The sequence below is a fragment of the Geotrypetes seraphini genome, chromosome 19, assembly GCF_902459505.1.
Source record: "Geotrypetes seraphini chromosome 19, aGeoSer1.1, whole genome shotgun sequence".
NCBI classification, from domain to species: Eukaryota; Metazoa; Chordata; class Amphibia; order Gymnophiona; family Dermophiidae; genus Geotrypetes; species Geotrypetes seraphini.
Window position 1 is genome coordinate 20,403,110 of NC_047102.1, and position 16,624 is coordinate 20,419,733.

The 16,624-nt window shown below is 41.6% G+C and overlaps 1 protein-coding gene across 3 annotated transcripts in view; it reads left to right on the top strand.

Moving 5' to 3' along the window:
• Positions 1–16,624, top strand: part of EPS8L2 (EPS8 like 2) — a 282,798-nt gene that overhangs the window by 208,277 nt on the left and 57,897 nt on the right. For all 3 annotated transcript variants that reach the window (XM_033928821.1, XM_033928822.1, XM_033928823.1), the window contains 2 exons: positions 6,831–6,905; positions 15,827–15,975. In XM_033928821.1, coding sequence (XP_033784712.1) covers positions 6,831–6,905; positions 15,827–15,975 — 224 coding nt within the window. The remainder of the gene's footprint in view (positions 1–6,830; positions 6,906–15,826; positions 15,976–16,624) is intronic.

Consider the following 16,624-nt stretch of genomic DNA (forward strand, 5'->3'; position numbering starts at 1 on the left):
TATACTCATGTTCCGGTGCATCCCGCCTTCTGCCAGTACTTACGGTTCCAGGTGGGGGAGTTGCACCTCCAATATCGAGTCCTTCCCTTCGGGCTGGCCTCGTCTCCTCGGGTCTTTACGAAGTGTATGGTGGTGGTCGTGGCTGCCCTGAGATCTCAGGGGCTGCAGGTCTTCCCCTACCTGGACGATTGGCTGATCAAAGCTTCATCCCGGGAGGTGGTTATCTCAGCGACCCGACAGACTATCATTTTTCTCCAACGTCTGGGGTTCGAGGTAAATTTTCCCAAATCGCAGTTGTGCCCGGCTCAATCCCTTCAGTTTATCGGGGCCGTGCTGGACACGGTTCGCCTTCGTGCATTTCTGCCCTCGTCGAGACTGGAGGCTCTGCTTCGCCTGGCCCGTCAGATTCTGCTGCAACGCTCCGTCTTTGCCCACAGGCTGATGATTCTACTCGGCCACATGGCCTCGACAGTTCATGTCACGCCGTTTGCCAGATTGCATCTGAGACTTCCTCAGTGGACCTTGGCCTCCCAGTGGCGTCAGGATCGAGACCCGCTCTCCCTTCCTGTAACGGTGACTCCTTCCTTGAGACCAACTCGTCCAATCTTTCCGGGGGTTTGCTCTTTCTCGTCCCTCCACATCGCAAGGTCCTGACCACGGACTCTTCGGAGTACGCGTGGAGAGCTCACCTCGATGGTCTGCGGACTCAAGCGCTATGGTCGGCGGAGGACCGTCTTTGTCACATCAATGTGTTGGAGCTTCGGGCCATTTTTCTGGCAGCTCGAGCGTTCGGTCATCTGCTGCGCAATCAGGTGGTCCTGGTACGGACGGACAACCAAGTGGCAATGTATTATGTAAACAAGCAAGGGGGGGACGGGCTCTTGGTCCCTGTGCAGGGAAGCTTTGCGCCTTTGGGAATGGGCGACCTCCCAGAACATCTTCCTGCGGGCGGTTTACATTCAGGGAGAGAAGAATTGTCTGGCCGACAAACTCAGTCGTCTTCTCCAGCTGCACGAGTGGTCGCTAAACTCCCGAGTTCTGCGCGAGGTCTTCGACCGCTGGGGGACTCCTCAGGTGGATCTGTTTGCCTCCCCGGAGACTCGCAAACTGCCCCTCTATTGTTCACGGATTTACTCCCAGGACCGTCTCGAGGCAGATGCCTTCCTTCTCGACTGGGGAGGGAGATTCCTTTATGCGTTTCCTCCTTTTCCTCTGATCTTGAGGACGTTGGTTCACCTCAAGTCATCCAGAGCCACTATGATTCTCATCGCGCCTCGTTGGCCTTGTCAGCACTGGTTCTCCCTGCTCCTTCAACTCAGTGCCAGGGAGCCTCCACTTCTACCTGTGTTTCCCTCTCTGCTGTCTCAGAGTCGGGGTTCGCTGTTGCATCCCAATCTTCAGTCATTACATCTGACGGCTTGGTTCCTTTCCCCCTTACTTCGGCGGTCAGGGAGGTGTTGGATGCCTCGCGCAAGGCCTCGACTCGGCTTTGTTATTCTCAGAAGTGGACCAGATTTTCATCCTGGTGTACCTCGCACCATTTGGATCCAAGTTTGGTTCCGGTGTCCTCGGTTCTGGAATATTTGTTGCATTTGTCCAAGTCTGGGCTGAAGACGACTTCCATCCGGGTACATCTCTGTGCTATTGCTGCTTTCCATCGGCATCTAGAGGGACGTTCTCTCTCTCTTCATCCTCTGGTGGTTCGTTTCATGAGGGGTTTAGTTAATGTTAATCCCCCTCTGAAACCTCCTCCCGTGGTTTGGGATCTTAATGTGGTCTTGGCTCAGCTGATGAAACCTCCTTTTGAGCCGATTGATAAGTCTCTTCTTAAGTTTCTCACTTGGAAGGTGGTCTTTTTACTTGCGCTCACGTCGGCTCGTCGCATTAGTGAGCTACAGGCTTTGGTTGCGGACCCGCCCTTTACTGTGTTCCATCATGACAAGGTGGTTCTTCGCACCCATCCTAAATTTCTGCCTAAGGTTGTGTCTGATTTCCACCTCAATCAGTCTATTGTTCTTCCGGTGTTCTTCCCGAAGCCCCACTCTCATCCTGGAGAGGCGGCGCTTCACACGCTTGACTGTAAGAGGGCGTTGGCTTTTTATCTCCAACGTACCAAGTCTCATCGGAAGTTCCTCAATTGTTTTTGTCCTTTGATCCTAATCGGTTGGGAAATCCTGTTTCCAAGCGCACCTTGTCCAACTGGTTGGCTGCTTGTATTTCTTTTTGCTACGCTCAGGCTGGTCTCACGCTCCATGGTCGAGTCACGGGGCATAAGGTCCGGGCTATGGCAGCTTCTGTTGCTTTCCTCCGGTCTACTCCTGTGGAGGACATATGTAAAGCTGCCACTTGGTCTTCGGTTCATACGTTCACCTCCCACTACTGTCTGGACACTTTGTCCAGAAGCGATGGCTGGTTTGGCCAGTCGGTGTTACGTAATCTGTTTTCCTAAATTGCCATCCTCCCACCTGCCCTTTTTTGGTTGGCTTGGAGGTCACCCACATGTGAGAATATCATGCCTGCTTGTCCTGGGATAAAGCACAGTTACTTACCGTAACAGGTGTTATCCAGGGACAGCAGGCATATATTCTCACAACCCGCCCATCTCCCCGGGGATGGCTTCTTTGTTGGTTATGGAACTGAGGACCACGAGGTGGGATGCGCCCTCTAGTGGGCAAGAGGGCATGCACATGCGTGGTGCAGTGTAGCAAACTAGAAACTTCAATCAAGTTTGCTTGAAAAGCTGTCCGCGCTGGGGCTCCGTAGATGACGTCACCCACATGTGAGAATATATGCCTGCTGTCCCTGGATAACACCTGTTACGGTAAGTAACTGTGCTTTTCGGAATTTCTCAAAGCTCTTTCCACTCGGGGTCAGGCACCTTCTTGGGCTAAGTCTTCTCTAGTGACTCCAGTGGATATTTGCAAGGCTGCAGTTTGGTCTACGCTGCATTCCTTTGTCAGATACTACCATGTGGATGTTCAGTCGCATCGGGACGCGCTGTTCAGTGAGCGTGTTCTGGTGTCAGCCCTTCAAGGGTCCCACCCTTGATGGGTACTTCTTTGGTACATCACATCTGTTAAGCTATACTGGTCTGGACAGTTGCTGAAGAAGGAGAAATTAGGTTTATCTGTTAATTTTATTTCTTCTAGACTCTCCAGACCGGTATAGCACCTCACCCTGTCTGTTGTCGTGTTGTTATTGTGTGAAGATTTTGCTTTTTCTGTGGGTTCTAGCATTTTTCTAGGGCCAGGGAGATCAAAGAACAGTGGCTGTGGCTTGGCATGCGAGCTGTGGGGCTGTTGGCATTTTTCATTTGCCTCCTTTGCATTTTCCAACAGCATTCCTGTAAATTAGTTACTCCTGTTCGGAGTCTTGTTGTTTTTTTTATAGTTCTTGGTTCTGCTTGGCTATTCGGCAGACTGAAGGATTCAAGGAGAGTCACCTAGTATATACTATTCCAAAGTTTTGTCAGTCTCCACCTGCTGGTCATGATGAGATATATACCCATCTGTTAAGCTATATCTTTCTGGAAAGTCTAGCACAGTGTATCTCAAGCTGTGTGTCGGGGCACACTAGTGTGCCTCCTGAGATTCCAAGTGTGCCATGGCACACTGAGGAGGAAGAGAGGCGCCTGCCAGTTGACTTCCCTATGTGGTACAGCACCAGCGCTGCCCGATTCGCCGAAGGCCTGCATGTTTCCCCCTTCTTTCTACCGTCCTCCGGCTTCCCCCCTGGCCTCCAGGTCTCACCTTTAAAGTTAATTACAGCATCCTGCAGAGGATCGCCGGTAGGTAAAATGATTTTATTTTCAATTTAGTGATTGAAATGTCAGTTTTGAGAATTTATGTCTGCTGTGTATATTAAAAATGAATGGAAAAAATTGCATTACAATTAGTAAAGGGGATGGGATCTGGGGCAGAGTTTGGGTGGGCCTAGGGAGGTCTGTGGTTGGGGTACTCACTTGATATTTGTTAGAGTTAGGGGGTATTTAGCTTGAAGTAGTTGAGAAACACTGCTGTAAGGCAATCAGCTGGCGTTAATGCCTCTCCTTCTCAACGGCCCTATTCCCTGCTGGTACCCCCTACTGGCATCTCAGTGCCCATCTAGAAGGCCTCTGCACATGCACGGATGTCGATATGATAATGTCACGCATATGTGTGATGTCATCACAGCGACATCTGCGCACTTCTGGTTGCCTCGAGCTATGGCCAGTACCTTTAGTGTGCCCTTGCTCGAGAAAGTTTGAGACAGTGGTCTAGAACAGTGGTTCCCAACCCTGTCCTGGAGGAACACCAGGCCAATTGGGTTTTCAGGCTAGCCCTAATGAATATGCATGAAGCAAATTTGCATGCCTATCACTTCCATCATATGCAAATCTCTCTCATGCATATTCATTAGGGCTAGCCTGAAAACCCGATTGGCCTGGTGTTCCTCCAGGACAGGGTTGGGAATCACTGGTCTAGAAGAAAGAAAATTAGCAGGTAAGAACCTAATTTCTCCTTCTATCTTGTCTGGACATTCTGTTTTTCCATCATCTTGGTCCTAGTTTCTCTTTCGGCTTTTGTCTATCTTCTACTAATTCTCTTTCCAGTGTCTACTGTCCATTTTTTTTCTCCTCTTTCCTCTTGCTCCATTCCTTCACTATGTCTGTCTCCAACATATTGATTTTGCCCTTTCAGCTTTCCTCCCTTTTTTCTTTACTGCCTCTGTGTGCTCAAATCTTACCTTCTTTCTCACCCTTCTTTTTACATTTTAAGCTACTTATGAATTTTCCACCTCCTCTCATTCTGTAGCTGTTCCATTTCCCATCTCTCACTCCTTTCCCAACCTCCTATTTCCCTCTATTTACTCCCCATTACCATATTTCTACCACTGTACTCAGTGTTCTCATCATGCTTTTTGACTTCTTCCATTTGGCTCACCACTTCCAGAATTGCCCTCCCTCTCTCATCAGGCTACATCTCTCTGTCCCTTTCTCTCCTTCCTCTACCATCTTCTTATCCCACTTCTCTTCCCTCCTATGGTTCTATCTTTCATTCTGTCTCCCTGTGATCCAACATCTCTCCCTCTCTTTTCTGTTCTTTTCTCCCTCCTTGAGGGAGGGAAAAAAAGATGCTGCATCAATTTCCCTTCCACTTCCAGACCTAACATTTTTTCTTCCCTCCTTCCATCCCCAAGTCCAATTCTCTCCCTTTCTCTTCCCAACTGTCCTCCCATGCCATATCTCTCCCTTTGCAACTATCCTATCCTCTTAATCTATACAGTTCCCTCCTGTGACCCAATGTGCCTCTCTTCCTCCCTCCCTTCTGTGTCCCCAGTTCATGCCCCCTCCCAAGAGTGTGTACCTGTGTTCTAGCTGGCTCTAAAACATCCAAGTAGGTTGGTCTCCTCCTTTCCAGCTGCACTTCTTTCTTCACAAAGCCACAGGCAGCAGCAGAATATGGCCAGAGGTCCTGGTATTGCTCCCAAGTATGACATCTTTCACCTCTCCCGGCCCCCAGTCCATATCACCTCCGCCTTTCCCTAACCATGTCTTCTCTTCCTTCTGTGCTTTCACCAAGTTGTCCATCTCTCCCTCCCCCTTCTGTTCCCTCCCCTGAATCTCTTTCCCTATCTTGCCCCCTCCACCAAGCCCCCCCATCCATTTCTCCCTCCCCTTTCCTTCTGCCTTCCCTCATGGACATCTCTCCCTCTCTTACTCCCTCTGTCCTCCAAATCCATCTCTTATTGTCCCTCTTCTGCCCCCCCTCCTTCTACTCCCTCTGCCGTCCCCAAATCCATCGATTTCTGTCCCTCACACATCTGACATCTCTCCCTCTCATACATCTCTCCCTCCTTCCCTCATCTGAGTCCAATATCTCTCCCTTCCCCCAGTCCCATATGCTCCTCTCTACACCCAGCTACTGTCCAGCGTGCCTGCTGGTCGGCACTCTCTAAACGCGCCCCTTTGCCTGCATCTCCCCCTCCTGCCAGTCTGCTCACCCGCCCGCCTCGTTTAACTTCTTCAAAAAGCACTGTGCCGCCCTGCAGCTGGCTCCAGCATCTTCTCCACTGCAGCCAGCCCTAATGGAAACAGGGAGTTATCCCAGGACAAGCAGGCAGGTATTCTCACTAGTGGGCATCTCGAAACTTCTGAGTTTCTTCAAGCAAAATATGCTTGTGAGACATCCGTATCAAGGCTCTGTCGGATGACATCACCCACTAGTGAGAATAGCTGCCTGCTGTCCCTGGATAGCAACTGTTACGGTAAGTAACATTGCTTTGTCAGAGAGGGCAGGCCGCAGTGGAGAGAAGACGCCAGGGCCAGCTGCAGGGCGGTACAGTGCTTTTCAAAGAAGTTAAACGCGGTGGGCGGGAGAGCAGGAGATGCAGGCGAAGGGGCGCATTTAGAGAGTGCCGTCCAGCAGCACACTGGCCGGTAGCAAGCTCCCAGCCTCAATTTTGCCAGCTCATGGGGCCTCCTAGAGCCTCAGGGCCCAGGGCAACTGACCTCTTTGCTCTCCCCCTAATGCCGGCCCTGTCTGTTTTCAATAAAAAGGAAATATCTCCAGCTGACCAGAGACTTCTGCAATTAGTCAGGGACTTTAACAAGCACACGAATTTGGAATATCTCCATAGTATTGCAAACTTCCTAATGGCCTAATGTGGGTCTGGTTTTAATTCAGTTAAAAAATGTAATTACTTATTCTGTTATTAAACTTACTTTAAATGAGGAATCAAATTGGTAGGATTAGAGTCAAACACATGGCCTCCTTGTGCTGCAGAGGGCTGGGGAGAGGTGGGGGGTCACCTTCCCTATTTACCCAATGGGTCTTCTCCTTTTGTTTCAGGCCAAACTGAAGAAACACATTCAGAACCCAAGCTCCTCAGAGCTGGTCCATTTCCTGTTTGGGCCTCTGGAACTGGTATGTACTGTCTATAGTTTGATCTGAAAAGCTATGTGGGAGAATCTGATTCAGGCTAAGAGCCACTGAGTTAAGTCAGTGTTACCTCAACAGCTTTTAGGCTCCCAGCATAATCATTGCCCAGTAATTGTGAGATGACTAATGAGGGCAGGAGGATGTTAAGAGATGATGGCTCTAATAGATTTGCAATGGATCTAATCATTCTTAATTTACAGAAGCATTTTTCCACAACGGAATTGAGAGTCAGTTTGTTATTGAGTACAACACCTAAAATTTTACAGAATTTGTAAATTTTACTGGAGTAGATTTAAGGAGGATTGGGGAGACAGGTAGATCATCAGTATTATTTGGGGAGAAGATCATCCCCGTTGATGTTAATGGATTTAAGAATTAACATGTTATTGAGTAGTCATTGCTTGATTGTTTCTAGTTTGAGATTAATGTCTTGAATTTCTTGTTGATTGATTGGGTATAGTAGTTGGAAGTCATCATCATAGGAATATACTGTGTTCTGGTTAAAACAGTTTCATTTCTTCCTCTCATCCTGCAAGACTAGAAAGCTCCTATGGGGCAGTAGGCAATGAAGCATAAATCACTATGGTCTTTTCCTCATATAAGAGAAGTTCCATCCCTCTTATCTTGGTTGCTCTTCTTTGAACCCTTTCTAGTTCCGCAATATCTTTTTGGAGATAAGGTGACCAGCATTGAACATAATACTTAAGGTGAGGTCACACCATGGAGTGATACAGAGAAATTATAACTTTCTTAGTCTTGTTTACCATCCCTTTTCTAATAATTCCTAGCAGCTTGTTTGCTTTTCTGGCCATTGTCACACATTGGGCGGAAGATTTCAGCGTCTTGTCTACAATGTACTTTGGCACTAAACTACTGTGTCATTCCTATTTTGCACTTAAGTGCCTAACCTTTGGCGCTTAAACAGATGTTAATTGGCACCTATCTTTTGATGCCCTATATAGAATTAGGGGGGTGCTTTGGTTTCCAAGTTGAACTTGAGTTAGTATGTTCTTTTCTTTTTTTTTTTTTTTTTAATCTTTATTCCTTTTTATTTCTCTCAACAAGTGTACAATAATATTACAATTAATTCACATAACTCACTTGACATTCTTACACAATATTATTATACATGTTTTAATTCCCCCCCCCACCCACCTCCCATCCCTTCCCATATCAATAAAATAATCTATCCAAACATATACATACTTAGTCATCCCTCTTCCTTAATACAATTAATCATATTTTAACCTATCCCTCCCCCCACCCTTTCTTCCTCAAACTCTTTTTTCATTTTATTATATACATTAATGCACAACAAATACATCTCATCATAGTACATATATCCCCTAATATTTCATAACAACATATTTCCAATAATTTTACTCCCTTTCCTTTTCTATTCATACATATATACCATGTTTCTTATATCCATTAATCAGTTGAAATATACCGCTATTTAATTGGATTATCCTATCCCCCCACCCACCCCCATTTCTACAAATTATCCCCTAAGGAAAAAGAATAAACCTTAATCATTATAATATTCAATTAATGACCTCCACACCTCCTGAAACCTTTTAAAATGCCCCCTCTGTACTGCAAGAAATCTTTCCATCTTATACATATGGCATACTGAGTTCCACCAAAAACTACAATTCAGTCTAGAACAGTCTTTCCAATTAGTCGTTATTTGCTGAATTCCCACACCAGTAAGAATCATCAGTAATTTATTGTTTGCTGCAGATATTTGGCATTTAGCCCTCATGCACATTCCAAAAACCACTGGGTCATAGGACAATGCCACATGATTCTCCATCATTAGGTTAACTTGATCCCAGATTGATATCCAAAATGCCTGAATACATGGACAATAAAATAAAAGATGGTCTAAAGTTCCAACTTCAATTTTACAATGCCAGCATCTATTAGACTTAGGGCAATCTAATTTTTGTAATCTAGTAGGGGTCCAGAATGCTCTATGCAACAAAAAGAACCTTGTTTGCCTAATAGATGCCGACATCGTACCTTTAATTCTCCAAGACCAAATACGTGGCCATTGAGATGCATTAATCTGATGCTTAATCTCAATGCTCCAAATATCTCTTAATCCATTTTTTGGTTTCTTATTCAAATAATTAGATATAATTTTATACCACTTTGCGGCCTGGTGTCCCAGAAAATCTGCCTGGAAACATAAGAATTCTAAGCTGTAATGATCATTTAAAGATTTCCATTCAGGGAACCCCACCTGAATAGCCTGCTTCAATTGCAACCACTTATAACTTTGTTTTTTATTCAGACCATATTTATGTTGCAATTGTGAAAAATCAAGCAGCTTACCATTATCAATTACTTCCGTTAAGGATCTTATACCTGCTTTAATCCAATCCTTCCAGACAACCTTAAACCTGCCTATTTGTATCTTGGAGTTTACCCAAATAGTCTGTTGTTTCGATTTTAAAATAGAATCAGTAGTTAATTTGTCTACAAATCTTAATGTTTTCCAAGTATCCATTAATACTCTATTGTCTGTACATATTCTAGGCACTTTTATACCAAGCAGAAGATCAAGCCTAAGTGGAAAGATAAGTGATCTCTCCACACATAACCACTCTGGTAGTTGTTCCAAAAGCTCTGGGAGGACCCAATACATACCTTGGCGCATGATATAGGCCTGATGATACCTATAAAAATTGGGAAAATTTACCCCACCCTCCTCAATTGGTCTTTGCAAAGACACTAGAGCCACTCTTGCAATTTTACCCAGCCAAATAAATTTAACCAGAATACTATTTAATTTTTTATAGAAAGACCCCTGAAAAAAACACTGGTATCATTCCCAATTGATAGCAAACTACAGGCAAAATCATCATTTTAACAGTTTGAACTCTTCCCCACCATGACAAATGTAAAGGATTCCATTGCTCACACAACTCTGTAACTTTTTGTAATAAAAATTTTTCATTTATTCTCATTGTCTCTTCGAGTGTTTTATTCAACCAAATACCTAAGTACTTTATTCCATCCTCTTTCCAAATAAAAGGGAAAGAATCAAGTATACCTTTTGTACAATGCACATTTAAAGGTAAAATATCTGATTTAGTCCAATTTATTTTGTATCCTGAGAATTTTCCAAATGTATCTATTACCTCCAGTAGATATGGAATTGTTGTTTCCGGATTCCTCAAATGAAGCAAGATGTCATCTGCATAAGCGGATACTTTATATTCCACTCCAGCACATGGAATACCCTGTATGTCCTTTGCCTGTCGAATAGCTAACAACAAGGGTTCAAGAACTATATCAAAGAGCAAAGGAGATAATGGACAACCCTGTCTAACTCCCCTCTGCAATTTAAAAGCATCTGAAAAATTATTATTTATGTATAAACGAGCAGTTGGGGAGCTATTCAGTGCTTGAATCATTTGTATAAATCCGGATCCAATACCAAACCACTCCATAGCTTGATACATGAAATTCCATTCTACACAATCAAAAGCCTTCTCAGCATCTAGTGATACCGAAAAAGCCGGATCATTAATTTGTTTTGTTAAATAATACATCTGAAATGCCAGTCTAGTATTATTAGAAGAGTGTCTTTGAGCAACAAATCCAGTTTGATTCATTCCTATTATATGCGGAAGAGCTTTAGCCAATCTTAATGCTAAAATCTTAGCTAATAATTTACCATCTACATTTATTAAAGATATAGGCCTGTAGTTTGAAACCAATGTTGGATCTTTATTTGGCTTTGGCAAAACAATAGTTAAAGATTCTGCCATAGTGCCTAATATACAACCTTTATTTAGTTGATCCTGATATAATTTTAATAAATAAGGTAAAAGGGAAATTTGAAATTCTCTATAAAACTCTACCGTAAATCCATCTCCACCTGGAGCGGTCCCAGCTCTAAGGGATTTCAATGCCGTTTGTAATTCTTTTAGTGATATAGGTTCATCTAAACTTCTTTTTATATGATCAGGAACCTTAGGACCTTCAACTGAACTCAAAAAATCCAACCCATCTTTCTCTTTATTTAAATAAGACTCAGAAGAATACAGCGACTTATAATACTTCAAAAATTGTTTTAATATACTTCCAATTTGAGAATGAGAATTCCCTAACTCATCTTTAATTATACCTATTTTCTCCTTCCTTTTTTTTTTTTTTTTTTAAATAATTTGCCAATAGTCTTCCAGCCCTATTTGCACTACCATAATACAACGTTTGCTGAGTAAAAATATCTTTCTTTACTAATCCAGAGGAAACCTCATTATATTCATATTTTTTTTTTAACAATATTTGAAATGTAGCTTGTTCCCATTTGTTAATCAATTTTAATTCTAAATTTTTAATTTCTTTTTCCAAACTTACAAATTGCTTCCTTAGTTGTTTCTTTTTATATGCAGAATATGATATAATTTGTCCTCTCATCGTTGCTTTGAAAGCATCCCATAAAATTTCAATCGACATTTCCTCTAAATCATTAAACAGAAAATATTTACTAATTTTGTTCTGAAATTCTGTGCAAAATTTAGAATCAGCAATCAATGTATTATCAAACCTCCATACAGGTTTGGAATTATCCTGATCTACTAAGTTAACTTCTATCCATATACCACCATGATCAGATATTACTATTGGTTTTACAACTTGCTGTACCATCTGATCTGAAACAAAAATGGGTATTTTTGTTTCAATTTTTGTTTCAATTCTTGAAAACGATTGATGAACATGTGAACAAAATGTAAATTCCCGATCATTAAAATGAAGAATACGCCATATATCTTTTAAATTACATGATTGTATCAAATTATCTAATCCCATTGATTTCATAATTCTTCTAGGATTTTATCCATTATTGGATCTATAACAGCATTGAAATCCCCTGCCACCACTAAATTAGTAGTAGCCAGTGGCAAAATTAATTGTTGTAGAGATTTAAAGAATTCACTTTGATTCGAATTAGGGGCATACACATTTAGTAAACGCCATTGTATTATTGCCCATGCTCATGTCAACAAGTAACCACCTTCCTTGAGGATCTGCTTTAACCATATTAAATGTTGCTGGACATTTTTTATTAATTAATATTGCTACTCCTGCTTTCTTTTTCATCGCTGGTGCATATAAACATTGCTTTATCCAATTATCTGACAGCTTCATAGACTCTATTCCAGACAAATATGTCTCCTAAAGAAAACAAATATCTATATTTTGTTGCTTAATATATGACATTACCTTTTTCCTTTTTATTGGATGATTGAGGCCATTTACGTTCAAAGAAAAAATTTTAAAACCCATTATATAAATAAAATATAATATACAAATATATCCTACTCAAACATATATTATAAACTTTTCCTTTTCCCTTAAACCAAAATACAAGCTTACCCTCCCTCCCCACCTTCTCAGTCCCTCCCAAATACCCATCCCCCTCCTTCCCCACCCCCATCATAAATGAAGACTTCGAAACGCACATACTGACTGTGTAAAAGAAAAACTCCCCACAGGCAACATCATACTTAATCTATCCGCTTCCCTATAACTTCTTATTAATAATGAAAAGACAAAAAAATATATATATTTTTTTTTTTTCCTTCTTTATTTCTTTAATTTTTTTTTTTTTTTCCTTTTTGTATTTATTTTTATTTTTTTTTAAATTTCTTCCTCTTCTCCTTTTCCTCCTATCTTTTTTTTTTTCCATCTAACCCTTAGTATCTCATATAACATACAAGAAATAAAAACTTCAATCTTTTATATGTATTTCCCAAACCTTCCCCATTACTCTATAAAAATCTATTAATAACTTATAAATAAATTTCAAAGGCATTTTTATATCTTTTATTATATTTTTTTTCCTTTTTTTTTTTTTTTCCTTTTCTCTTTTCCCTTTTTTTTCCCTTCCTCACTTATATAAATAATCCTTTACATTTACCCTTCAACCCCTTTCAAAAATTAGAATAATCATTTAACACATTAGTCATTTCCATTTTTCCAAGAATTAGACAGCATTTATATATCATCATTCATATTTCTCATTTGAAGATATCAAACCTATGATCTTCTCTCTTTTATATGGATCAGGAGTCCAGACTATTCCAATTCAGACGTTCTTCATTAAACTGTCTTTACCAATCTACATCCAGTAGATCACTCAGCAACTTTCTGAATTCCATTGACCACAAAGCTCAGTCCAGAATGTTGTCAATCTCCACAGGTAAATTTCCTCTAGCTCAGTCCATTATACTGACAATCCTCATGGTTGAATTTCCTCAAACTCAGTCCAAAATGCTGCCAATCCCCACAATTGAATTGCTGCGAACTCAGACCAGAATGCTGCCAATCTCTTCAATTAAATTATCACCATCTCCAGCTATAACACTGCCAATCCCCACATCTGCATTGCCTCAATCTCAGTCCAAAATGCTGCCATTCTCCACCTTTAAATTGTCACGAGCTCAGTCCAGAATGCTGCCAATCTCTTCAATTAAATTACCTCCATCTCAGACCATAACGCTGCCAATCTCCATAGTTGCATTAGCTCAATCTCAGTCCAGAATGCTTCCCATCTTCACAGTTGGATTACCATAATCACAGTCCAGAATAATGCCATTCTTCTTAATTAAATTACTTCCATCTCAAACCATAACGCTGCCAGTCCCCATAGTTAAATTGCCTCATGCTCAGTCCAGAATGCTGCCAATCTTCACAATCAAATTGCCTCGAGCTCAGTCCAAAATGCTGCCATTCTCCACAGTTAAGTTTCCTCAAGCTCAGTCCAGAATGTTACCACTCCCCATATTTAAATTACCTCGAGCTCAGTTCAGAATGTTACCACTCCCCATATTTAAATTACCTCGAGCTCAGTTCAGAATGTTACCACTCCCCATATTTAAATTACCTCGAGCTCAGTTCAGAATGTTACCACTCCCCATATTTAAATTACCTCAAGCTCAGTTCAGAATGTTGCCAATCCCCACAGTCAACTGTCTCAAGTAATGGAAAATGACAGTTTTATATTCAAAAACAATACCCCGCTATGAATAAAGTCAAATAAACATAACCTTTGCATCACACTATTAAAACATTAACAGACTTCTCATTAATATCTTCATTTTCATTTTAGGTATTCATCGGGCTTTCACATTTATCTATATATTCTTTTAACTTCTCTGCTTCTTCAAAACTGAGAGTTTTGTTGTTATGAGTCACCCGCATTATAGCCGGGTATACTAATCCAAACCTGGCACCCATTGCTCTCAATTGTGGGCGTAATTCTAATAGCTGTTTTCTTTTATATGCAGTTTCCTTGGCAAAATCCGGGACTATAAATATCTTTGCATCCTGACATTTCATATTTTTATGTTCCTTTGCTAATTTCAGGATCTCTTCTACTTGCTGATATCTAAGTAGCTTACATATTAAAGGTCGCGGTCCCTTTTGGCTGCTTAATCTCTTTGCTGGAATTCTGTGCGCCCTTTCTTTCTCCAACGGAAACTTACTTTGAATTGGTAGAATCTTAGGTAGGAAATTTAACAGAAAAGTAATAGGATCACCCTTCTCAATCTCCTCTGGTAATCCAAGTACCCTCAAATTGTTCCTTCTTGCACGATTGGACAAATCCACAAAATCCCTTCTTAATGCTTCAATTTCTTTATGATCTTTTTTACACAGTACTTTTTCCTCCTCACATTTTTCCACCCGTTTTTCTAAACATTCCATTTTCAAATCCACTGCATTTAACCTTTGAGTTAAACTCACTATCTCTCCTTTCACCTCCTTTATGTCTTTTGAATTTTCCAAAACGATATCTTTTATCGTTTGTATTTCTCTCATAAGATCTCTGTTATCAATTTCATCCGCTGGCAACGGCACCATCTGCGGGGAAGTGGAGTCAATTTTTGATCTTTTAAGAGACCCCGAACCAGCTCCAGCCACGGAAGATTTACTTTGTCTGCCCGACGCCATTCTTATACTTCTTTTCTCTCACTAATTTTGTCTTTCCTTTAAACTTTTACCGCTATTATTTTAAATCAAGCTGCCTGTCACCATGGAGCTGTTTCCTCACACAGCCATCTTCGTTCGCCTCGAAGCCACGCCCCCTAGTATGTGCTTTTCATATAGACTGTTGGAGAAAACTGTACACTGATGGAGACAGCAAGAGGGAGATTTTTCTTGGGGTACTTATTGTATTGGGCAGACTTCAGAGGAGGGTGAGGAAAGGGGGGCAAGTAGGGCTTAGGAATCCTTGTCTGGCTGTCCAGAATGTTATCAAATTTGTACAGAGGAAAGCATAACTGTGCAGTGATAGGCAAGGATTTTAGATGTAGAATATTCTGATTTTATAATCTTTTTTATTTTGTTACTTTTAGTATCATCTACATTTCTGTACAATTTTATTTTTTTCTTGAATGATTTGGAACATTCAATTAATAGAACAGCAGATGTTTGGGAAGGTAATGATGTTTGATTATTTAGTTATTTAAAGATCAAAATCTGGAGGTAGAGAGAGAAGGGGCTTATAAACCCATGCCCTGGGTTTTCTGTATGGTCAGGAATGGCTCCACAGTTGCCCTCTTAATTTAATTAAAAAAAAAAATACATGCAAGATATCCCTTTGAAAATGTACTTTCAGTTTTGTGAGCATGATTTTAAGTTCCCCATGAGGTTTCAGAATTTCCCAAACATGACCAGAGACAATACTCAAAATCATCAGAACCTAGGAATTATTATTAATGTTCCTTTTATGCATCTTTCCTTTTATCACTTTATGTAATTTTTGACACTATGTATATAAATTGTCCTGAATTTCTTGGTTCTGAATCTCAACACATAGCACCTTGTAGAGCTCTATCACATGCTCAGTGCAGAATCCACCTGACCTTGTTTGTGAAATCTTGCAGATAATTCAGAGTATTGGAAGCCCAGAGATGGCCAGGTCTGTACTCAGCCCTCTTCTGTCCAAGGATGCCACAGACTTCCTGAGAGGACACCTGACACCAAAAGAGATGGCGCTCTGGGAGTCATTGGGTGAGACGTGGACTTGTTCCAGGTAAACAAATCTATATATCTGGCAATAGCATGAAGCATAAGCTAATCTACTATCAAATACCCTATCTTCAGTATTCATTATATCCCAGGAACTGAATCTATTGAAGTTATACGCAGAAAAAGTGGCAAAATTCCAGTGAGCATGGTTGCCACAAACTGATTTGGCCAATAATTTTTTTTCAGAGTGGTCAATTCAGCACAGGCCTTACAGCGTGGGCTGTTTCATCTCTTAATATTAAGTCACCCTCTTAAAGTCAACCTTTCACCCCGGAACGCAGCATTATCCCAGGACAAGCAGACATGATATTCTCACATGTGGGTGACGTCATCTACGGAGCCCCAGCGCGGACAGCTTTTCAAGCAAACTTGATTGAAGTTTCAAGTTTGCTGCACTGCACCACACATGTGCATGCCTTCTTGCCCACTAGAGGGCGCATCCCCACCTCGTGGTCCTCAGTTCAGTCTTTTCCGCGGAGCCAGAAGCCCTGTGGAAATTGTGCTCTTCGTGTTTAGCCTTCTGACACCGCGGCTGAGTGTTTTTCTCTTGGTCGCTGTGCTTATTTTGCTTTTTTCTTTGATTGTGTATCGAGTTTCGTCAAAAAAAAAAAACAAAAAACTTTTATTTTCTTACGTCAGCTCCGGGGGCTCCC